Below are 23,965 nucleotides of genomic sequence, written 5' to 3'. Positions count from 1 at the left end.
CTTCCTCCTCCTTCCCCTCTTCCTCCTCCTTCCCCTCTTCATCTTCCTCCTCTTCCTCTTCTTCCTTCCCCTCCCCCTCCTCCTTCCCCTCTTCCGTCTTTTCTCTTGACAAACATAGTTACTCTGGACCTTTCGTCACTGTGCTGACTCTGATTCATAATTGTTATCACTCGCTTAAAACTGAGGGCTAAACTTGGCTGTTGGAGTCATGAAAGATTAAGGATTGAAGAAGAAGAATTGCTAAACAAAGGCCACCCGAGGTCGGAGAACCATTGCTTAGATGAACCAGTTGATGGGGAGATGTTATGTCCACTCTGCCCCCAGTTTATTTGCAGATATCAGTCACCTTCCCAATCTGAAACTCAGTATCCTTACAGTTGTTGAGGTTTTTTTTTATATTTACTTTTATTTATTTATTGTCAAGGGGTCTCACTGTGTAGCTGTGGCTGGCCTGGTACTAAGATCCTCCTGCTTCTGCCTCCCAGGTGTGGGATTCAGACATGCACAGTCATGCCTGGCTATATGTGATTTTATTTGACACATAGTAGTTACGGTTATGGGCTGTTGTGTGATATCTCAATGCATGCACGCAGTGTTCAATGATCGGGTCAAAGTAATTGACATCTGTCACCTCAAACATTGACGTTTGTGGTAGGAACTTGAAAATCCTGTCTGCTGTCTTCCTTATCTCCCTTGAAACATTCACTTAATTGTTGTCGACCGTGGTCATCGTATCACTGTGTAGAACAGTAGTTGTTCCTCATATTCCCCCGAGACCATAACACCTGAGCAGTGTTTCTGCCCCTGGAAAATAAAAGTAAGGGTGATGGGTGGGGTAGCTCAGTGGTTGAGTGCCGCTTTACAAGACGCAAGCACAGTGGTTCTCGGCCTGGGCATCAAGAACATTTTGGGGGTTGAATGACTTGTTCGTGAGGGTCACATATCTGATACCCCAAATATCAGGCATTTACATTACAATTCATAACAATGGCAACGTTACAGTTAGGAAGTAGCAACAAAAAAGATCTTATGGTTGTGGGGGTCACCACAACACGAGGAACTATATTAGAGGGTCGAAGCGTTAGGAAGGTTGAGAAAACCACCGCTCCAGCACCAGCACCAAAAACAAAACAATCGATATAAAAAAAAGTACCATCCTAGTTATAGAAGCCCAGTGTTAATTTCATTGTCACTTAAAGGTACTTATATAAAGACAGAGAATACACAGGTCTCATGCTCCAATGCGATCCAAGCGCTGTGGCCGTGAAAGAACTGGCAAACCTTCCCCGTTGAAAACATAAGCTCTCAGTATAAAGCTGCAGATACTGTTTGTGCCAACTAAGCCGTTGTTCCCAGGATGACTGCAGTGCTCAATGCTGAGTTGATGTGATGCATTTCAGAGTATCGCGTGCTGAGCCAGCTATATATTCTAACTAAGCTTTGGTTTCTAGTGAGCAAGTGTATGGCCTCTGGCCTTAGCTTGCTGTGAGCGTGGCTCTGTACATATTAGGGCCATCTCTTCTTTTCCTTTCTAACTCCTGGCCAAGGTGTGTAACTGGAAGCCTATAGGGTTGGAGCTTTGGACATGGAGTTGTGTGATTAAACCTCATTTAGAAGTAGTTGTTTGGATGTGTGTTCTACGTTGGAGCAACGAGTATATTCTATCATAAAAGTCAGCACAGGATTAAAATCCCCACTGTGGCCTCCGAGGACAGCTTACACATGGCCAGGTGTGAGCATTCTGCGTAGCCAGGTGTGAGCAGCAGATGGCAGACCATGGATCTGCCAGTTCTCCCCGACTGTATGAAATCCAGGTTCTGTCTCATTACTAGGAGTTTTGTTTTCACACTTAGCTATCTTCTTCGGTCTTAAGACCAACTCCCACATATCCTTGCAGAAACCTGGATATGTGGGCATATATTTTTTTCTTCCTATCTGTGCCCACAGTAGCTTTTGTACACTGTGGGAAGTCATTAACCTGGCAGTGGGATGCAGCGTTGGGAGAGGACTTTGTTTAGCTTTTAGATATGTTTAAAGAATGTGGCCTCAGCAGGTGAAGGTGGCAGGGGTGCTCCTGAGGCCTGACTCGCGGGCGTGGAATACACACAGTCTACCAGCCAAAGTGGGGGGATTTCATGTTACTTTGCTGATTTCAATAATTTTTCATTCTGGCCAGCGTACAGTTTGGTTAGAAAACCCAATTAAATGGTTTGACCCAGGTAGACTAACAAAACAGTCTTAACTTTTTCCTACTCTATGTTTTTTCTTAAGCAGCTATGTTGGGGGGCTCACTCATCTCAGAGAGGGTCTGAGGGAGGTGTGCACATTAGACTGTGATGCACCCAGGTTCTCACAAATGTTAGGGTTCACAAAGAGCAAACACACTCGAGTGCGCTTCCCATGGTTATATCCTTTTGGGAAATTTGTCCTTAGTTTTGGAAATCAGGAAAACATTTAAGTTCCTAAGATTTACTGATAGTAAACCTTAAATGCTGTCCTGTGGTGGTGGTGGTTGTTGTTGTTTGTTTGTTTGTTTGTTTCTTCTTTTTGCCTTCTTTTCTGCATTGCCTTGTTTAAGTGTGGTAAATGGTGTCAGTTAGGATATCTGTCATTTTCTCAAGGTGTGAAGAGTCTGCACTTCAGGGTCAGATGGGTTTTGTCTCCCTCATAAATGTGTCTACCTGCTTCTACTACAGGAATGGGGCATAATCGCAGGGTCCAGATTTTATATAACAGCGTTTCTGACTTGAGTATCAGGATTTTCTTTTTCTTCTTTCTTTTCTTTCTTTCTTTTTCTTTTTTTTCTTTTTTCTTTTCTTTTCTTTTTTTTTTTTTTTTTGGTAGTTAGTGGTGTTAGACAATTAACATAGTAAATAAATGGGAGAGACTGTATTAACTATCACAAAAGTAGTCTACAGCTGCTGTTTGAAGTTCTCACTCTGTATGATCATGCGCAGCTGTGAGGGAAAGCCACATTTGGATCAGAACATTCATCAAATTTTTATCATATGTAAAACCAGCAAAAGTTTTTGATGTAACTGCTACTTTTTCTACAAAACTAAATGATACCGTCATTATGTTTTTCTCACTAATGTACGCATGTGCCTTACATAGCTCTGTTAACTTAATAACCATTTTTGGAATGCTGAGTAGTGCTCTTGTGATCATACTGTGCCAATGGGATGAAAACTCAGGTGGTGATGTGTGGGCTAGGTTGGAGGGTAGAAGCAGGGTTACAGTTGTGGTTGGTTCTCTGCGTCTCCTGGGAAGGACCCTAAATGTCCCTCTAAACAGAGGACAGTGCGTGTCCTGAGTGGTCCTTTTTGCATCCCTGATCTGTTACTCACTTGTGCGTGTGCCTCTGGGAGTCTCTGAGGTTCCCCACTAACCAGGACTTGGAGACCACCTGATAATAGTTAATATTGATGAAATAGTTTGTCCTCAGGATTTCTTTTTCACTATTTTGGTTAAAACATTTGTGGTTCATCTGATAGAATTACTGTAAAGAATGAATCTGTATTAAATATATGAAATAATGCATTCTTTATGAATTATATATCAGAGAAAATTTTAGCATGTAACCTTGCATGTCAAAAAGTCAGTACTAAAAGAATTGAGTGAGTTAGTTACACATTTCTTGGAAAAAATACATCTTTTAAGCATGGAATTTTAGAAATTTTGGGATGTAAAAAATTTTAGATATCAATAGGTGAATTGGCAAGTAGTATAACTTTTGCTCTGTTCTTAATTAAACAAAAGCCTATTAAAGCTTTATGAGAAATAACCATCATTTTAACTTAATATCCACTCCCATTTAAGTATAGAAAACGTTGTCCATTTGAAGTTATAGTTTATTTTAAATTTATTTTCCTTCAGGGAAAATAAGGTCTGCAGTATGCTGCTTTGAGGAGCCAGACCTTTTATTTTTGCAATGCTTTAGTAATTGAATAGATGAGACTATATCTTAATATAATTAAGGCAACTATGTAAAGAGGTAGTGATTGCTGTATGATTTGGACTTAAATAAGAAGGATTTTAATTATTTCTTTTTATGAATATATTTGTGATGCAATGATTTCAATCAGAATTATGTTTACTTTTGAGATGGGGTCTTGTCATGTAGCCTAGACTGTCCTGAAACTCCCTGCATAGCTTAGACTCCATCCGCAAACTTGGTGGCACTCCTACCTCAGCCTCCCGATGCTAGGACTGCAAGCATGAGCTACCATACTCAGGACAATCCCCCATCCCTTCTCAATCTGTGGCCCAGGCTGGCCTTGAACTCATAATTCTTCCACTTAATCCTCCTAAGTAGCTAGCTAGGATTATAGGATTGTATCATCAACATGGCTGGCCAGAATGAGATTCTTTTTAAATGTGTTTATTTTTATTTTTTGTGCACTGATGTTTTGCCTGCATGTGTATCTATCTTGGGGTATCTGATCTTGGGGTTACAGACAGTTGTGAACTGACAAGTATTTGTTGGGATTCGAACCCAGGTCCTTAGGAAGAGCAGTCAGTGCTCTTAAACACTGAGCCCCATCTCTCCAGCTCCCCAGAATGAGATTTTTGTGAAGAATACATTTTCTTGCTTTTGGAATTAGGAAGCACTTTGTAATTTAGTTACTTGATCCATTTAATTCTGCAGCTAATGATACTGAGACTCAAAGTGTGTCGTAGTGACTATCAAAGTGACACATTTGGGTAAAATACAACCCAGACCTCACTCTTAACTTCTGGGCCTAGTGCTTTTTCCACCATATACCTGTAGTTCTCGGAAAACCAGTCTAGGTAATTCAGAGGAAAGGGAGGTGGGAGAATGTTAAAAAGGAGAAAGGGTGTAGTGCACCTCCCTGCTGTGACCCCGAGTTTAGGAGTTGACTTACGGGTCTCCAAAAGCTGTTGTTTAGACATTATGCCTTCAGGTTAACTATGGCCAGTGCTCAGAGATTTGTTACTGTGCTGATAAAATTAATATTTATTTGCCTTTTAGGTGAGAGTTACGTGTGTGCCTCCAACGAACCATTTCGTAAAGTTGATTACACCAAAAATGTTAATCCGAACTGGTCTGTGAACATCAAGGGTGGTGCAAGCCGAGCCTTGGCCGTGGCCTCTGTGAAAAGCGAGGTGAAAGAGAGCAAAGACTTCATCAAACCCAAGTTAGTGACTGTGATTCGAAGTGGAGTGAAGCCTAGAAAGGCTGTGCGGATCCTTCTGAATAAAAAGACTGCCCATTCCTTTGAGCAGGTCCTAACGGATATCACCGAAGCCATTAAACTAGACTCGGGTGTGGTCAAGAGGCTGTGCACCTTGGACGGAAAGCAGGTAAGGCACTTCCTTCTTGCTGTGGCGCGCTATCTTGTCTTTGTTTACTCCGAATATTTATCATCCTTCCCAATGCTTAGGGTTAGGGTGTGCGCCATGCCCTGCGCTTTGTGCTGCTGAGTTAACATATTCTCCTGAAAGTAATCCTAGCAGGCTTACATGAGGATTAGCCCTCGGCATGGAAATGTAAGGGGCTTCCATTTCTCCAGATATCCCAGAGCCCGTTATATGCTTCTTCAGTGAGTAGAAGGAAAGATGTAAATGGAGGTATGTGTAAGTGTAAGTTGAGGTATTGTCCTGTGCTAAGTGAGATGCTATCCAGGAGCAATTAGTTAGTGGTTGTTGGCATATATATCACAGAAATAAAAATTAAAGGTACTTAACATATTTGGGGAGCCCCCTTTTTCTTCTGCTTTGTGTTATATGGAAAATGCATTTCAAATGGGAAGGAATGTCCAGATACATTTCCTCAGGAACAATAGAGCCAGTTAATCAGCATTTCTGAAAAGTGGACTATTGACTGGAAATATGCGGGTGGAATTACAGGAACAGTGTACCAAAGATTCTAATGTGCTCTGAAAATTTGGGCACAGTAGGGGGAAAAAATGTGAGTAGCGATGTGAAAGTTGATTATTCTTAGACAAAGGGGCTTCCAAAGTGTATTTTCCCAAGTTGCACGAAACAAAATTATTTATATTTGCATTATATCAACATTTTAATTTCCTGTATTAAGTTTCTTCATGTTGTTTCTTCCCCCAACATGCTTTATTTTGAAGCTTTTGTAATGCAGAGCGTGGGCATGTGAGACAAGACCCTCAGGGGTGTGTCTTTTGGAAACGTGACAGAGCATCTAATTGTCTAAGGCCATACCCAGTGGCTGGGCGCTCGCTACATCTCATAAGGATTTCAGTGTGGGCTCAGTGGGGGTTAGCTCAGGAGGAAAGTATGTGTTTGCTGTGTTCAATCCTCAGCACCAAAAAATAAATAAGTAAGGCCAGGTGTGGTGGCATCGCCTTTAATCCCAGCACTCAGGACATAGAAAGACCCTGTGCCAAAAAGCAAAAAGAGAAGCAACAGTAGCAGCAACCACAAAGCCCGAAAGAAAAATAAAGAAAAATAAATATACAATAGATTCTGGGGTCAGAGCAGAACAGAGTGAGGTTAGAATGGTGGGGTTAATGATCAGATAGCTTCACAGTCTTAATGAAAACAGACATCTGTGCAAAAGAATTGATATCCAGCATAGTGTAACACAAAATGACACACAACTTACTTTTACATGTGTGTGTGAAAGTAAGTTAGGTGACAGGAGAACAAGATAAGGTGAATTAGAGAGGTGGTTACGGTTGGCATGAGGGAAACAGGAAGGAAATAGACAACTTAAATTTTTGTTTGTTTGTTTTGTTTACGTACGTAAGTGCTCTGTCTCTTTTTGTCTGTCCATCAGAAGAGGGCATCGGATCTCATTGTAGATGGTTGTGAGCCACCAAGTGGCTGCTGGGAATTGAACTCAGGACCTCTGGAAGAGCAGCCAGTGCTCTTAACCTCTGAGCCATCTCTCCAGCCCTGAGACAGATATTTAGCATATCTAACCAAAAGAAAAAGTAATCTAAATATGCCAAATTAGAGAAATAGAAAAATAAGGCATAGCTGGTTGTGATATCACATGCCTGGAATCCCAGCACCTGGGCAGCCAAGTGGGTGGATCAGAGGTTCAAGGCCAACCTGGGTTATATCATGAGTCCGAGGCCAGCTTGTTGTATCAAGATACCCTGTCAACCTCCTCTAAACGCACGCACGCACGCACGCACGCACGCATGCACACTGAATAGAAACATGGCATACAGGAGTAATTACAGATGAGATTTCAAAACTGAGAACTCAGATTCAGAAATCTCCAAATGAATGACATTCATGGAATATGTACGTGAAACAAAGTAATTGAACATTTGATTGAAGTAGTAAATATTGAGATTTTAGTAGTTAGCCAAAAGAAACTCTTCAAAAAGGTTTTACATTAGAAATGTAAATTTCTTGGAGAATTTCCTATACAAGGACTATATTTACATTATTTCCCCCTCTTTCCCCCATACTCCAACCCCTCTCGTGTCCCCTGGCCACACACTCTCTCAAGTTCATGACTACTTCTATAATTATTGCTTTACACACACCCTTCCAAGTCCATTTAGCGTTGCTCATATGTACATGTGTTAAGGGTTGGTCACTTGGGACAAAACTGTTCTCCCCTCTTTAATGCTTCATCCATTGCCTATAGCACTTCACTTAGGGGTGGGGCTTTATGAAAATTCCGTCATCCACGTTGGCAGGTCAACTGGTGGCGTCATGGTGCAGGTCTTGTTTGGGTAACTCTGTGGTTGGAATTTCTTTTTCTTTCTTTTTTTTTTTTTTAAAGATTTATTTTTATGCATACAGTGCTGTGCCTATATGTACAGCTGCAGGCCAGAAGAGGGCATTAGATCATATTATAGATGGTTGTGAGCCACTATGTGGTTGCTGGGAATTGAACTCAGCACCTTTGGAAAGGCAGCCAGTGCTCTTAACCTCTGAGCCATCTCTCTAGCTCCTAAATATTTATTAATTGTGTATTTTTAAGTTTATTCTATTTATTATGCCTGCATGGTAGAAGAGGGCACCAGATGCTTGTGAGTCACCATGTGATTGCTGGGAATTGAACTCAGGACCTTTGGAAGAACAGTCAGTGCTCTTAACCTCTGAGCCATCTCTCCAGTGCCCAGCCATCTCTCCAGTGCCAGTGGTTGAAATTTCACGGGTGCAGTTTTTTTCTGAAACATCTAGAAATGACTAGCAGCAGGTGTCCCGAGGGATCTTAAAGTCTCCTCCTCCACCTTATGATTTCCTGGGTTACATTGTAGGGGTACTAATTGAGCCTGAGCACCCATGGTCTCTTACTCTCCACATTTCGTCTGGTTAGTGTAATAGTCTCTACTACAAAAAGCAGCTCTTTTACTTGAGGAGTGAGTGTTACACTCATCTTTGGGTATAAGAGTAGGCATTTAGAGTATGGTTAGTAATTATATTGATTTCAGAAAATGGCAGTTGGGATTCTCCTCTCGGGTCTTGGACCTCTGCAGCCATGGATGTTTGGCTGGGTTTATGGTACTAGCTATGCACTCTCTCCTACTGAGTGGACCCTAAGTTCTCTCAGGGCTACAGCCAGGCCAGTCACCAGTGTGGTCCTAAGGTTTGCAGCTGGGTGGGACTGTTGGTTGCTCCTTTCCATCCGCAGCTTGGGCAGCATCTTCCAGAACGACTAGAGCTAGCCCTTGTCGGGGAGGCTTCCAGGTCTGCTCCCACTCTGCGCTAGCCCTTGTCAGGGAGGTTTTCAGGTCTGCTCCGACTCTGCTCCTCCTCTGTTCCTCCTCTGTCCGAGTGCGTGCTATCATCAGCTAAAGAACTGAAACTGTATCAGTCGCTATGTTGAAATAGGAAAGAATTCCCTAAGAATCAATATAGTGGGAAAGTAATAAAAAGCAAGGTTGACTGGGCTGTATAAAACTTAAAATTCTTGGATGTCAAGCAATGGTGTTAAAGCAGCCTCAGAATAAGGAGGCCAGCCTAGTCTACAGCACTAGTCCAGGATAGCCAGGGCTACAGCAGTAGTTCAGGACAGCCAGGGCTACACAGAGAAACTCTGTCTAGAAAAACCAAACCAAACCAAAACACCCAGAAAACAAAAACAAAAACAAAAACAAAAACAAAAACGGGTCGGGGTGGGAAAGAGCACTGGGAAAGTGAGTACAAATCTGAACAGTTTGAAAAGACAGACATAACAGTAAATTTAACATTGAAACATTTCAAGGACCAGGATTGTGACTCTGTCTGGAGTATTTGTTTAGTGTGAATAAGACCCTAGGATTTATTCCTGAAAGCACTCCAAAGTGCTTCAGTCTTCCTTTTTTGTGCTTAGAATTAATAGATTAAAAAAATAAACAAAGAGAAGTGTATGCAGTGATTTGGCTTTGTCAAAAGAGATGGATGTATAAAATTTGTAAGCTTTGAAAAGCAGTGCACCAATTTGTGCGACCCTCAAAGGTCTTACTGCTTGAGCCTGTGTATTCACATAAAAAATGTGCCCTAAGTAACCCGAGGGACAAACATACACTGTGCATAAGAACTTTAAGCCCCACATTGGACCAGAATGATTGATTTCACACAGCTAAATCCCCAATGTAGAATCAGTGTAGGCGGTGTTCCATGGGGAACCTTCATGGCCACTAATGTAGAATCAGTGTAGGCGGTGTTCCACGGAGAACCTTCATGGCCACTAATGTAGAATCAGTATAGGCGGTGTTCCATGGGGAACCTTCATGGCCACTAATGTAGAATCAGTGTAGGCGGTGTTCCACGGGGAACCTTCATGGCCACTAATGTAGAATCAGTGTAGGCGGTGTTCCACGGGGAACCTTCATGGCCACTAATGTAGAATCAGTGTAAGCGGTGTTCCACGGGGAACCTTCATGGCCACTAATGTAGAATCAGTGTAGGCGGTGTTCCACGGGGAACCTTCATGGCCACTAATGTAGAATCAGTGTAGGCGGTGTTCCATGGGGAACCTTCATGGCCACTAATGTAGAATCAGTGTAGGCGGTGTTCCATGGGGAACCTTCATGGCCACTAATGTAGAATCAGTGTAGGCGGTGTTCCACGGGGAACCTTCATGGCCACTAACACGTGTGTATGGAGAAATCTTTTAAGATTCAAGGAAAATGCCAGCTGAAGAAACAAGGAGTGAACAACTCGATGTGTACAATGTTTTTTATTTTAGTCACAGAGCAGAGAGGAAGGGTGACATCTTCAGAGGGCCAGGGGTTGCCTATCACTGCCATCAGAGCTCACTGTTCCAGTTCCTACAGCCTCCTGAGGTCAAGCATGGGCTGAAGTTAACCGTTGAAGGGTGGCAGATGGCTCACAGGGATTGCTTTGTCACTTGTTTGTTGGCTAGTTGATTGTTTTCTTTGGAGTGTATGTGTGTGTGTGTGTGTGTTTATATGACAGGTTTCCTCTGAAGAGAAGTGAGAAAGGAACTTAGCTATATTAATGAGCTATATTTGAACACCATTTTAGACTGTCTTAAACTTTTTATTTCTAGTTCACTTACTACCCCATTTTTTTTTTTCACTTAAAATTAAGTGGATCTATGACCCAAAGATAGATTTGGGTGTTGTTTTTTTTTTTTTTTAAGACAATTTACCATAAACAGTAGACTTTTTGGAGGTCTTATTTTCTTTCATGGGCCTGAAGGCTTTGGGGCTTGAAGATATTTTTGGATGCATGTGACATCAGCATGTATGTTCTTGTTACAGTGTGCCTTGAGCTTGTCTTCTTCCGGAATGCTCACATTTCCCTATTAGTATTGACTCCACTTATAAATTCTGACTTGTGTTCATAAAAATCACTTAAATCATCTAGGATTTCATCTATGTTGACTCATGGGTTCCAACATCAGCAGTGGCTCTAAACTAGCAGTGATTTTCTTTTTGTCCCCAAAGGACACAAAGTGGGGATTCTATTGGTGTTTCGTCATTAGGTCCAGAGTTGTTGGTAACGATTCTAAGATTCACAGGCAGCTGTAGTATAGTTCTTTGGGCTCCACATAGTGCTGAGATTTTAAAGCCCTGGTTTATTCAAAAGGAAATACTCTGTGAGTATTGACTTTGTGAATAGACTACACGCTGAACTGTACACCTCACACCGACAGTCAGGTTACAGGGTTGTCTGTGTCATCTAATGCGCACGTAAGTGTTAGAAGGCCGTGGCTTATCATCTGCTGCCTTGGATGTCGTCCTGTCTTCATTGTATGAGGGTGGTGTGTGGTTAGGTAACAGAGCTTTACAAACGCTAAAGGGAAGATACCCTAAATGCTTTTGTGGCCATCTAAAGTTAAGTACCAATCATTGCGATTTAATCTGAAGTATTTCGTACTTAAGGCGTGTCAACCGAGGGCTGTATGCTTGGTTGTCAGCTGAGAGGAGTTGTTGTTTTTTGGAAGTGTTTGGAACATGCATGACCCTTTAACTTCATCATGGGTTAATGGTTGATTGGCTTACAGTTTGATTGGCTGTTGGGAGGTGACGGGCGCTAGCTGAAAGCAGTAGTTTCTTGGGTGCGTTTCTGTGAGACAGACGTGTCTCGTTCTGCCTTCTTAGCTCTTGGCTGTTAAGTGTTGTTGGCAGCCTTCGCTGCTGTGTGCTTCAGCCACTATGACTTTCTGTCTTGTCAGGCCAAATACAGTGAAGCAGACGACCATGGGCTGTGAGACCTCTGAAATCTTGAGCCAAAATAAGCCTTTACTCCTATTAAGTTGTTCTTGGAGGTATTTTGGTACAGGGACAAAGACCAAATATACATTAAAAAAAAATCATTGAAGTTGGGAGTAGCTCAACAGTAAAACACTTGCTTTGCATGGGGATGGCCCCAGTTCCCTCCTCAGCCCTGCAAAAGGGGGGAAAGAAGAAAGATAAATGAAAATTCTTAATGTACAACCCTTGTATTTATAAATAGGTTGACTAGAGTAAAGGCTCTGTAAAGTGGAATATTGGCTGTTCCATAGTTTTCCTTAGACACACAGTGAACTTCGGTTGCTTACCCAAATGCATTTCTTTAGAAGCAGAGGCTTTTTAGAGCCTTGGACTTTTAAATACTTGTATAGAAAACAGAGCCTTTCAAACATTCTTAAAGTTAGAATGCCGCCCTTGCCATAAGCCACAGTGGCAAGATTCTTTAAAAATGTCTTTTTGTGTGTTACAGAACTGAAAGGTTCAAATATAACTTCATACACATATGTGAAGAATTCTAGCTTTTTAGCCTTCCCAGAAACAGCAGAGTTTAACATAAAAGAAACATTTCATAGAATTTTTGGAACAAGTTGATTCTTGTCATGGGCAGAGGCAAAACAGACTTAGAAATTGCTTGCAGTTGACGCTTTTAGGGTAAAACACTTCCAGATTTTAGGACCACTGCCAGCCTCAAGATGCCCAAGTGCAGTGTTCTCTTTAGGGAACGCGGCAGCCATTGGTGTGCCTCAGCCACGTGACCCATTTAGAGTTTAGGAAGCTTCCCACCCTCACTTTTGCAATGCTTAGTTATTCCATGGCTCATTAGCATATGGCCAGCTAGTCTGCAGATCCCTGCGCTGTTTCACAACTTCGGCTTTGGCTCCTTCACTGCTTCCTTTTCATCTCGGAAGTGCTTATTTTCATCCGTGCTGGTTATTCAGAGAGCAAAGGTTAAGCTCGGCCTTGCCCTCTGCGTTCCCAGGGTTCTGCCTCGTAGACGGCTAACGAATCGAGTCCAAATTAAGCACTGCTTCATGAGGGAAAATAGCGAGAGCTCATGCCTGCTCTCTCTGTAACCCCGTGTTAAGTTTCCAGATTTGAATACTGACCTCGTGCGTTTGTTGATGCTAATAGAGAAAAGCTCTACTCTCAAAGCTGCACGCTGTTTTTCGTGGTTATTCTTCTTGAGTATTTTTAGGACTGTTAATGTGTAGTGTGGTACAGCTGCGAGATTCAGCCGGTGGGTCCTGCTCTGCAGTCGGTGTCATGATCTTATATAGAGGCTTAGTGTTATGGGCCAAAGGAATGTAGGTACCGATGCGGCCAGCATCTGTCCAGAAGGAACGCTTCCACTTTTATAGGTACTTCAGGCTCTTGAAAAGTTTTATTTAAAGACTTGCTTTTCTGGCTTGTGCTGGTTTACGGTAGCCATTTCTCAGTATTGAGCATGAAGACATTTGATTATATTGGAAAATGTTGTTCTTATGGTCTGTCTTCATGCAAGGTCATTAAAATGTCATTTCAAGTATGAGTTGTTAAGTATTGTGTGTGAGCACAATGCTGCTGTAAACACACGGTTGTGTTTTTGAAGATCTCACCTTGAGCACGTACTATCTCATAGTTGTTGGCTTACCTATTTCCTGTAGTAAAATATTATGGCCAAACATTTGAAAATGGGAATTAATGTATTACTGAGATGGGTATCAAGGCCCCAGGACTGTACACTTGACAGGCAAGGGCTCTACCTCTGAGCAATTTACAGCCCTTTGAAAATATGAATTAAAATGTTTTTCTTTTTACATAAAACAATGCTTGCTTAAGTGAAAACTTATAAAAAGCCCACCTAGGCAACTTAGTACAAAATTTCACATCTTGTCTGCTTCTTTGCTCAGTATAGTGGTCCATATTTTATATATGGCCAAGATCAATGTTGTAAAAGCTTTAAAAGCTGAATGTGATTTGCTTTTCTTGCAGAACATTCCTCTTTGGCAGTACCAATCAGTGTCGAGCTAACGCCTCAACCTTCCAGGAATCAGGGAGTGTGGTCAAGTATAGTTTGTGCCCTAAGGAGCCCAGGAAAAAGAAATATAATTTGATGATATGTTAATTTCATATGTTATAGGAGAGAGTTTATGCTTATGTGGTGAGGGATGACATCAAAGTTAAAAATTTAGTGAAATGAAGTTAATAAGATGCCGATCTTGAGTGCCAGGCCTCTAACAAGTGTTTATTTTTTAAAAATCATCCTGCAGTAGGTATATGGTCATATTCTTACCTGAGGAAGATTACAAAGCATAGCCAAAGAAAACTTTTAGGTAGGTGTTGTGTATGTGAGTTGGGCGTGCATATGGTTATACATGTGCACACGTGTGTGGTCACAGGCATCCGTGTGTGTGTGTGTGTGTGTGTGTGTGTGTGTGTGTGTGTGTGTGTGTGTAGGCCTGAGTCTGACACTGGGTGTCTTCCTTAGTTGCTCTCCGCATTGCGTACTGAGGCTGGGGAGAGTCACTGAACCTGGTGTTTGCTTTTTGGCTAGTTTGTCTGGCCAGCTTGCTCCAGGCATTCCCTCCCTGACTCTGCCTACCTGGGTTGCAGGCAGGGTGCTGTATCTGCTTGGCCTTTTCATGTGGACTTGGGGCCCCCAAGCTCCAGCTCCAGGTGTCCTTCTTGGGTGGCCAGGGCTTCACCTGCTGAGTCATCTCTCCAGCCCTCAAAGGACTTTTTGACTTTGTCTTTAGGTCACCATCTGTGATATAGCCGTGCAGCTTCAGACTTACTTGCTTTCGAAGCTAGTTTTTCAGATTCAAAGATTGATTACTTTTACCACTTCATGCTTGTCCTTGATTGTTTTCCAGACTCTGTCGTGCGGCACTGTTTGTTTACTTTGTCCTGAATAACTTACTGAAAATTTCCAAAGTCTACAGTAGCCCGCAGAAAATGAAGATTGACCCTGTGGTTGTTTGAATGAAAGTGGCTCCATATATTTGAATACTTGGTCCCCACTTGGTGCAGCTGTTTGGGAAGGATTACGAGGTGTGGCTTTTGGAGGAGGAGGCGTGTCACTATTGGGTGGGCTTTGAGGTTCCAAAAACCCATGTCATCCCCAGTTAAATTTTTCTCTGCCTCACTCAGAGTTGTTATCTCCACATGTTAGCTCTTAGCTACTGCCCCAGTGCCACGCCCCTGTGCCTGTGCTCCCCACCAAGGCGGTCATGGACTCTAACCCCCTGGAACTGTCCCCAAATTAAATCCTTGTTATAAGTTCATGGTGTCTTCCCACAGCAATAGATCAGTAACTAAGACAGACCCCATGAAGGGTATTCAGTGACTGCAGTATGGAATATATAAATTCTGAAGATGTATGACTTATCTTGAGCCAGTGTCTGACAGATGAGAAAGCTGAATTCAATATTGAGATCACCCAACATTTATTTATAACTATCTAAATTTAGTTACATTTGTAGACAAATGCAATAAATAATAAAAAGGTCAAAACAGTTTGTCCTAGTCAAAGGACTGTGGATGCCTTTTCTGGTTAGTTTCCTAATTAGGCTTGTGTGGTAAATTATGTCCAGTATTTGGGTAGTATCCCGAGAACTGAATATTGTGAGAGTGGATGCCCAGAGAGTCAGCTCACCTTCGAACCTTATTTGAAACTGGCCAGTTGCGTCTCTCCAAAGGCATGTTTATAAAGTTTGTGACATAACATGACTTTTGGCTAAGGTACAATCAATTCATTCTGCCATTAGTACTTTGTTTCTGTTCTGTTGTGCCTTGTACTGATTGCTTGAGGAAGAGAAGTTCTCTGCTCTGGAGGAGCTGTCATTGTAGCAAGACATAAAAGCTGGTCATGAGACAAGCGAGTCTCTAATTGGCCACAGTGATCCAAGTGGACTTTATTTTTTTAATGTTTTAACGTTTAGTTTTGAAACTAGACATAAAATGGTATAATGACTCAATATACTGTTTTTTAAAAATAATTTAAAATTATTTTTATGTATATGAGGCCTGGCTGTATATGTCTGTGCAGTGTGTATGTGCCTGGCATCTGGTGCCCAAGAAGGCCAAAAGAGGTGTTGTATTCCCTGGCACTGGAGTTACAGATGCTGTGAGCTGCCATGTGGGTGCTGGGAATTGAACCCTGGTCCTCTGTAAGAGCTGCCAGTGCTCTTAACCTCTAAATCATTACTCCAAGCTTTCTATGTAATCTCCATCCAAATTCCTCTAATCTTAACAGTCCCTGAACACAGGCAGTTATTTGAACTAGGAGGGTGACAGACACACCAGTTGCTTATCTGTAGACCTTACACGAGCCAGTGTGTTTCCTCGGTGTCTTTTCTGCCTCACATTTGATCCAGAAGCACACAGTGCGTTTGCAGGTTGTCTCCCTTCCCTCCTCTGATTTGTGACACATCCTTGTTTTTCACCGCCTTGTTTTTTTGTTTTTTTTTTTAAGAACTCTGGCTAGTTATTTTGTGTCATTCTTCTTAATTTAGGGCTTTCTGGTACTTTGTGACGGTAGCATCTTGGTTGTGTTTTTGGTAAGAATATGCTACAGAAGTCACGCTGTGTCCTCTGAGTGCGTTTAGTCAGGTAACACCCAATAAATCTCATTACTGCTTGGTCACCTGATTGCAGGTTGTTTTTCACTATAAAAATTGTTATTTTGAACGTAAATTAATATGTTGTGTGGAGATTTCTTGAGAATTTGCACATACTTCAGTTTTGTTTTTCATACTTTGATCTATTAATGTTAGTGCCTGCTGATTATTGCTGGCTTTAGCTACTACTATAATATTTACTAAACAGCAATTTTCTGATTTCACCATTGTCTCTGCATTCACTAACTGGAATTATATTCTTAGGAAGAGCTTTTTCCTTCCTTGTTAGTTTAAGGAGTCTTTAGTCTGTAGGTTTTAAATCCTTTCCTATCACTTATTTTGTGGCTCATGATGTCTCACATGGGATATATATATAATACATTCTGTCTGTGTACACAGTCTGGCCTTGAACCCATGAACCTCCTGCCTTAACCTTCCAAAGGCTGTGATTGTGTGGTCCTGACTTGGCTTTAAAGTTGACATTAAAGTTGGATTGTGCGCCCATTTGACACATTTAAAGGTATATATGAGGACAGGCGAGAGGCGTAGCTCCATGGTAGAGCTCTTGCCTAGCACTCACCAGGCCCTGGGTAAGTCTTACTCCTTCCTTTGGTAAGGAATAGGGAGACTTGTTAGGGTCACAGTTAGACTCACGGCACATACAAATACATCTGCATCTCTGTTTGCCACAGTGGCAGCTCTGAGCCCATTACTCTGATGCTTCTTAATGCTGTGCCTTCTCCGTGCGTCTCCAGGAACCCGGTTCTGTTCATTGTACACATTTTCGGGTTCCCCTGGAACTCGGTTTCTCTCAATGCATTTGGCATTTAAGTGCCCAGAAGCCAAGGTTTAGAGAAGGTCTACATTGGTTGGTTATTGTCCACTACAAGAAGCCCATTGTAGGCTCTTGGCATCCATGCTTTTGTCTGTAGATGGCTGCTTTTGGGTGAACGCCTGTGGCTTGTCTTGGACAGAGTTTCTGTTTAAGTCTTTTGACCTTTTGACCCATTTATAATGATTTTTGGCGCTAAAGGGGCTTTCACCGTAGGCATCTAAGGATGCGATGACTGTGTGATAGGCAGTTTTGCACATGAGAGAAAGTTAGAAATTTCTGGAGACACTATTAAATATTAACCAGTATCTCAGGGTGTACTTTTGGCATCTGATGGGAGCTGCTAAGTACAGAGCCTAGGACAGGCTTCCAGAACAAAGAGTCATCTTACCCCACATCAGTATTGCTGAGGTGGAGAGACTGTGGCGTAATGTGACAGATGTGAAGAGGAAAGGCACTAAGTAAGGTTCTGAGGGAAATCATGCGGCTTGTGAGCGGCTAGGGTGAGGGGTATAGGGTGGTGTGTATGGCGAAGAGTCGGGATCTGAAATAAAACTAGGCAAGGACAAGATGATGCACCAGAGACCGTGCATTTTCAAGATACTTGGAACCAGGGCTGGACCACTGAAGGCTTGTAAGCGGGTTCGAGTTGTATTTCACAAAGTGTACTTTGGAGAATGTGAAGTGAGTTCATAAAGATGGTCAGAATCAAAAGTGACTTGACAGTCTTAGGATGTGGACTGCTGCTAGGTAGTTTTTTCCAAGCTGTAATTCGTTTACAGCTTCCCAAATGCTTATGAGCAGCGGGCTTGGCTGAATTCCAGTGGGGTGCTGATGCTCTTGCAGAAAAGCAACTGCATTCAGAGAGGGTAAAGGTTTGGTCCTAGACAGAACTGAAAAAAATTTAAATGGGCTGACATAGTGGAGTCTCTTAAGACAGAAAGCAATACTTGGTTGGAGATTTTTACAAAGTCTTCATAATGACTGAAATCAGCTGAGTTAGGGATTTTAGTTCTTTGAAAGAGTGCTAATTTTCAGTGTCACGCTGTGGGAAATGTTAGCTGCAGGTCAGGTACTGGGGTTGCTGCTCAGAAGCAATGCTGGCCTGCAGGTGGACGGTGACTTTCACTGGCTGCTTCTGGACTTGTGTTTGTCCCATCCTCTTACTAACCTGTTCCCGACCCTGACCAGTCATGGTCTGAGCAAGGCAGAGCTTTACTGGTGAAACCTTGCCAGCACGGCATGAGTGGGCTGTAATACTCTGTTCCCAGTAACACATTTTATTTATAAATGCCTTGGACTGTAAAAAAAAATTACGATAACTTTGATATAAATGCACTATTTCTTGGTAGAAAAAGGAAAAAATTCCTTAAAATTATAAGCAGTGTAGAAAATGAATGGCACAGTTTTCAAGAGCCAGGTCATGACAAGGTATATCTGTGTAAGTGTCAAATGTTCCTATGTTTGATTAAAAAGCATTATCATAAGCATAACCTATTAAGGAATTGATTGGAACAATAATTTTAATAATTAAATAGCTGTTTAATAATTCAGTATTTTAATAATTTAAGATAATTGACTGAAGAACTGTCACTTCCTGAAATTAAAAATTTCCTCTTTGTTTATGGACATAAAAATTTATGTGAAAAAGAAAAACCTAATCTCCACTTGTGATTTGGATTTTCATGCAGGTTTTTGCATATGTGTTACCAAAGTAAGCCAAATACAATTTTGTATTGTTTACATTATATAGAGTTCATTGATTTGTGACTCCTTCAAAATATAAAATAGAGCATTGAACTATGGAAGTTATTTATAGGCTAATTTCCTCCACCATGATCTGGGGTTTTAGAAAAAAAAGTTTTGGGGACAGGCAGGGCTCCTTCCAGTGCTCCCTGCAAACTCTTGCTGCCCAGTGCATTGAGGGCCCTGCTTCCCAGCCATCATACGCTACTGTCTGGTAAGGAAGTGCTAAAAGGGGCTAGCTAAAACTTCTCACTTAAAGGATAAAGTTAGGACCCGGAGCTGGATAGAGTTCATCAAGGACTAGAAGGCAAAAGTAGGCTGGAGCTGGACGGCTGTCGTGTGGGAATTATCCCCACACATCACAATCCCTGCCTGGCCCTGCCCTCCCAAGCATGTACTTACAAAGGCAGTTGTGCTCATGTGTGCGACAGGCACAGACATACACACACACACACACACACACCACACACTACATACACATATGCACATACCACATACCACACACACCACAGACACACACACCACAGATACACACACTACATACATATACACACTCACCACACACACATACACACATATAACACACACACACACACACACACACACACACACACACACACACACAGAGTTATATAGTACAGGAATGCTAAGAGGAAATGAGGATAATGTTGGGTCATGGTAGGAAGTGAGTTGGGAAAAATTTGGAGGAGGAAATGGACTTAAGTTCAAACTTAAGTCTTTAAAGTTTGTTCTTGTGGAGAAAGAATATCAGCTGGTGATTAAAAAAGAAATCAGGGTTAGAACAAAGCCAGGTGGTGGTGGATGACACTGCCTTCCAGTGTATAGGAGGCAGAGGCAGGCTGGGTCTCTGAGTTTGAGGCCAGCCTGGTCTATAGAGGAAGTTCTAGAACAGCCAGGGCTACACAGAGAAACCGTGTCTCAAAAATAAAATAAAATAAGACTATTGAAACGGCGTTGGGAGTCAGCCTATCATCTAGTTCGATGCTGCAGAGGAAGGAGGGGCCCTGGCACAACCAATGGGGAGGCTCTGCTTGTCTAGGTGTGGTGATCAGCCGGCCACAGTGGGAGAGGGAAGAGATGTGGAGCCAGTGCAGACGGAGCGTAGGCTCTCTACCCAGAGCTTGCTAAGACCAGCAGGGCTTTGACACTTTGTCGCTTCCAGTGTGAATGCTGAACCACAGAGATGGATACAGGTCTCTGTAGAAGCTCTTTTGAAAGTCATTTTATGTGCATGGATGTTTTGCCTGCGAATATGTCTGTGCACCACACGCATGCCCTTGGGAGGCTAGCAGAGGGCGTTGGATCCTTTGGAACTGTAGTTACAGACAATTGTGACCCACCACGTAGTTGCTCGGATCGAATCTAGGACCTCTGGAAGAGCAGCCAGTGCTTTTAACCACTGAACCATCTCTCCAGCCCCCACCCTCCCATTCCCCAGTAGAGGATTCTTTTAAAGTTCTGGCTTCCTAAGGGGCAGAAATAGCAAGGAACAAAAAGCATGCTTCTATAGTTGATCATTTTAGCTCTTCGTGTTTAAAATTAGAAAAAGCCAAGTACATTTTTTTCTAATAATAAATTATCCGGTTTACTTAATGTTGGTCTAATAAGGTAGAAATAACAGTTTTGTTGAATTACGTGTTCCAGAATGCTGTGTGGGCGGCTTAATGCACAGTAGATACTCTTATGTGAAGTACAACTATTGTTTTTACCAAAGTGAAATGGAAGCCCAGCCTATACAGTAGCAAAGCTGTTTATTGTGCTGTTAGCCTAGTATGACCTGAGAAAACACAATGGAAAGATTTTAACAGGAACCAGAGTGTGTTATCCTGTGAGGAAACAGCTCAGTGCCCCCTCAGTGTGTTTTTTATTATCTTAACGGAGCTCGGGGCCACCCTGGGACCACACATCAGCTTTCAGCTCAGGAGTACCAGCCAGAACTTGGGGACAAATTTTTCAAAACGACTAATTTAAAACTTACGTATAGGTGTATGTATCTTAATGTGGATATGTGCACATGAGTGCAGGTGCCTGAGGAGGCCGAAGGGGCTGGGTCCTCTGGAGCTGGGGTTTGAGTTAGGTGAGAGCTGCTGGTGTGAACTGCTGGTGTGAACTGCTGGTGTGAACTGCTGGTGAGAGTGCTGGCAGCTGAACGGGGGGCCCTATATGAGAGCAATAGGGGTTGATAAGTGCTGAGCCATTTCTCCATCTCTCTTGGGGGCAATTTTAAACAACAACAAAAAATGACAGCAAGAAGAAAAATGTAGAAACACAAGACTATGAAAAGGACACTTGTTTACAACACAAAGGAGAAACAACATAGATTGCTTTGTTCAGCGCCAGCTGGGTGACCCCATCTTTCCCACTGTGTATTTTTGAGAGTGACCACAGAAGTGCTACTAGTTTTCTTAGGAGTAAAAAGAGATTTTTTTTTAAAAGCAAGTGCATGAATCTGCAAGTGCAGAACCATGAAAATTAATTAAAATCAATTATTATGTTTTAACTAGCAGTTAATACTATCTATCAACATGACAACAGAAGTTCTGTGTTTTGTTTGATTGATTGATTGATTGATTGATTTTTAAGATACAGTCCTGGATAGCCCAGGCTGGCCTCAAACTAGCTATGTAGATAAGGCTAGCCTTCGATTTCTGATCTTCCTGCCTCTACCTTCTGGGTGCTGGGGCTACAGGGCTGTGTTTCATTTGTGAAGAGATGGCCCGTAGCAGGGCGCAGGGTGCAGGGCGCAGTGCACATAATAAACCAAGACCATCTTTCCTTTTCTCATTTGAGAGAGCTGACTCAGAGGGTGGAGAAAGTACTTTTTCTTTGTGCCAACATTCCCAAAGGAAACCTGAAATGCATATGCTTTTCCTTTGCTAAATCAGAGAGAGCAAGGTGTGGTAGGGTTGGTAACTGTTTGTACTAATAACAGTCATCAAGTGGCAGCTAATTACAGTGTGTGGAAACGTCCAAGCAATGATAACTCACATTCGATGCAGCTCATGAGTCATCTCGTGTGAACCAGGATGGTAGTGAAATGGGGAGATGGAGAGAGCGGGTCGGGTAGCAGAAGGCACCAGGGTTTTAGGGATCTGCATACTTTTATTTAGTTTTTCTTACATTTGTTAATTTATTTGTGTGCGCATGTATGTGTACCACTGCCTGTGTGTGGAAGTCAGAGGACAGCTTACAGGAGTTGGTTCTCTCTGTCATGTGGACTGAACTCAGCCCTTAGGCAGGGCAGCAAGTCGTTACCCACTGTGCCATCTTTGCCGGCCTCACTGCATGCTTTTGAAGGAGAGCCTGAAACATTGTCTTCTGTTCTCCTTTAAAGGAGTTCCTTTAGATAACACAAGTTAGCATTGGTGATACAGTGTTTATAGGAAATGAGAATTAAGTATCTTGAAAGAATCCCGTGTCCGGTGCTTTTGTTTTCATATATTTTGAAACACTGTATGATAGGAACTATTTTGTGAAATAAGCAGATTGGATAAGAGTGTGCTTTATGTGGGCAGGTCACTTAAGATGCCGTCTTGATAAAGATTTTACTCACTTGGTTTATTTTTCATGTGAGGTACATTTCTACCAGTGTTTGGATTCCTTCCTTCTGTTCTTTCTTTGGTTTGGACTCACGGGAAACAGTTCTCACAGTAGGAGCGTGATGCCTAAGTGCCTGAGTGGAAGGCTGTCATTGTGTCTTTAATGTACATTGCTTAGCATGTATAAGACCCTAGTTTGAATCCCAGCATCAACCCAAAAGAGCAACTATTTTCAATTTACTTTTATTTTTTTCATTTCTAAAAATCCTGGGGTGTTTTTTGTTTTGTTTTGTTTTTCTTTTTTTCAGCCTAGGGCACTATTGAACTACACTTTTGTTTGTCATGTTCTTTCCAGCAGTTATCCCGAATCCTGTGCCATTTTCTCTCGTAGGTTTCTATTTAACTCAGGACACCCGGTGAGTTTTTCTGTTTTGATGCTATATAACCTCTGTGAGGACTCATATGCCCTTTAGACAACCATCTGCTGATTCATCTATCCAAACGGGTGCATGAATTATGAGAAAATCCTGATTTCATTTATTTTAGAGTAAAAAAGGTTCTTCTTATTATTTTGAACAATTTATGACCAAAATCATTAAAGATCATTTTCTTTTCAGTTTTTCCCTCTGCTTTTTGCAGTAGTAGTGGCACGTGCAGTGCAGACACACACACACACACACACACACACACACACACACACACACACACACACAGTCTAAGGTTGTATTTGGAGGAAAGCTTAATTTTTTTTGCACAGCCAGAGAACATAGGTTCACTGATGAGACAGTTCATAAGTCTTAAAGTGATGTTGTTGTGCTGTTTCCCCAGACTATTCAGCCATAGACTCCTCTAATGCAAGAACCTGTCACTATTTCTCTGGAGGAGTGTGTCATAAAATGCTGCCCTAAAGGCAAACAAGTACTTGAATGATTTCTTTTGTTGTTTTGTTTTTTTCTTTCTTTCTTTTTTTTTTTTACTCAAATACGGTGAATAGTATTCTGGTATGCTCCAGGCACTGAGCTGAGTGCAAGGCATTGGAATTTAATTGGTGATGAGACTTTCCACGGTCCTAAAGAAGGGACTGTGTGCAGAAGGCTTATAAAATACAACATGATAGGCGCTTTGAATGGCTAAGTATAAGTGAGCTTGTAAAAGAATTTGAAAAGGCACTATATTTGTGCCTTTTCTATTATAAACAACAGAGTCTGGCTAATTTTATAAAGAAGGAAGGTCTGCTTAGCTCACAGTATTGATGAAAGCTCCACTGCGCACCCCCCACCCCCTGCTGCATCACCACATGGTAGGGTGGTGGCGGTGGTGGGGGCAGGTGTGAGGGGAAGAGGTCATGCCTGCAGCAGAAGGCCAGTCCCTTCAGCGGCCATGCTCCCAGCTGGCCTAAGGACTCCCGACATTACCACACCAAGGGCGAAGCTCCAAACCCATGAACCTTTGGGCAAGGAAGGGAGAAAACATCCAAACCATGGCAGATACACATACACATACACCACGGAGAAAGCACCTGGAGCGGCAGGAGGGTGCGCTCACTCATTGTGCGCATGTGAGCATCTCCTGTGAATGGAGGAC

The 23,965-nt window shown here is 42.2% G+C and overlaps 1 protein-coding gene across 9 annotated transcripts in view; it reads left to right on the top strand.

Moving 5' to 3' along the window:
• DCLK2 (doublecortin like kinase 2) overlaps window positions 1-23,965 on the top strand; it is a 134,018-nt gene that overhangs the window by 9,371 nt on the left and 100,682 nt on the right. For all 9 annotated transcript variants that reach the window (XR_014776661.1, XR_014776662.1, XM_084768563.1 and 6 more), the window contains exon 2: window positions 4,994-5,325. Coding sequence is in view for 7 of the 9 variants with exons in the window: in XM_084768563.1 (XP_084624689.1) it covers window positions 4,994-5,325 (332 nt within the window). In the remaining 2 variants the exon portion in view is untranslated. The remainder of the gene's footprint in view (window positions 1-4,993; window positions 5,326-23,965) is intronic.

This window comes from Acomys minous, assembly GCF_964271855.1.
Source record: "Acomys minous genome assembly, chromosome: 19".
Classification (NCBI taxonomy): domain Eukaryota; kingdom Metazoa; phylum Chordata; class Mammalia; order Rodentia; family Muridae; genus Acomys; species Acomys minous.
The sequence above is the reverse complement of the archived record's forward strand: the minus strand, read 5'-3'. Positions and strand labels throughout refer to the sequence as shown.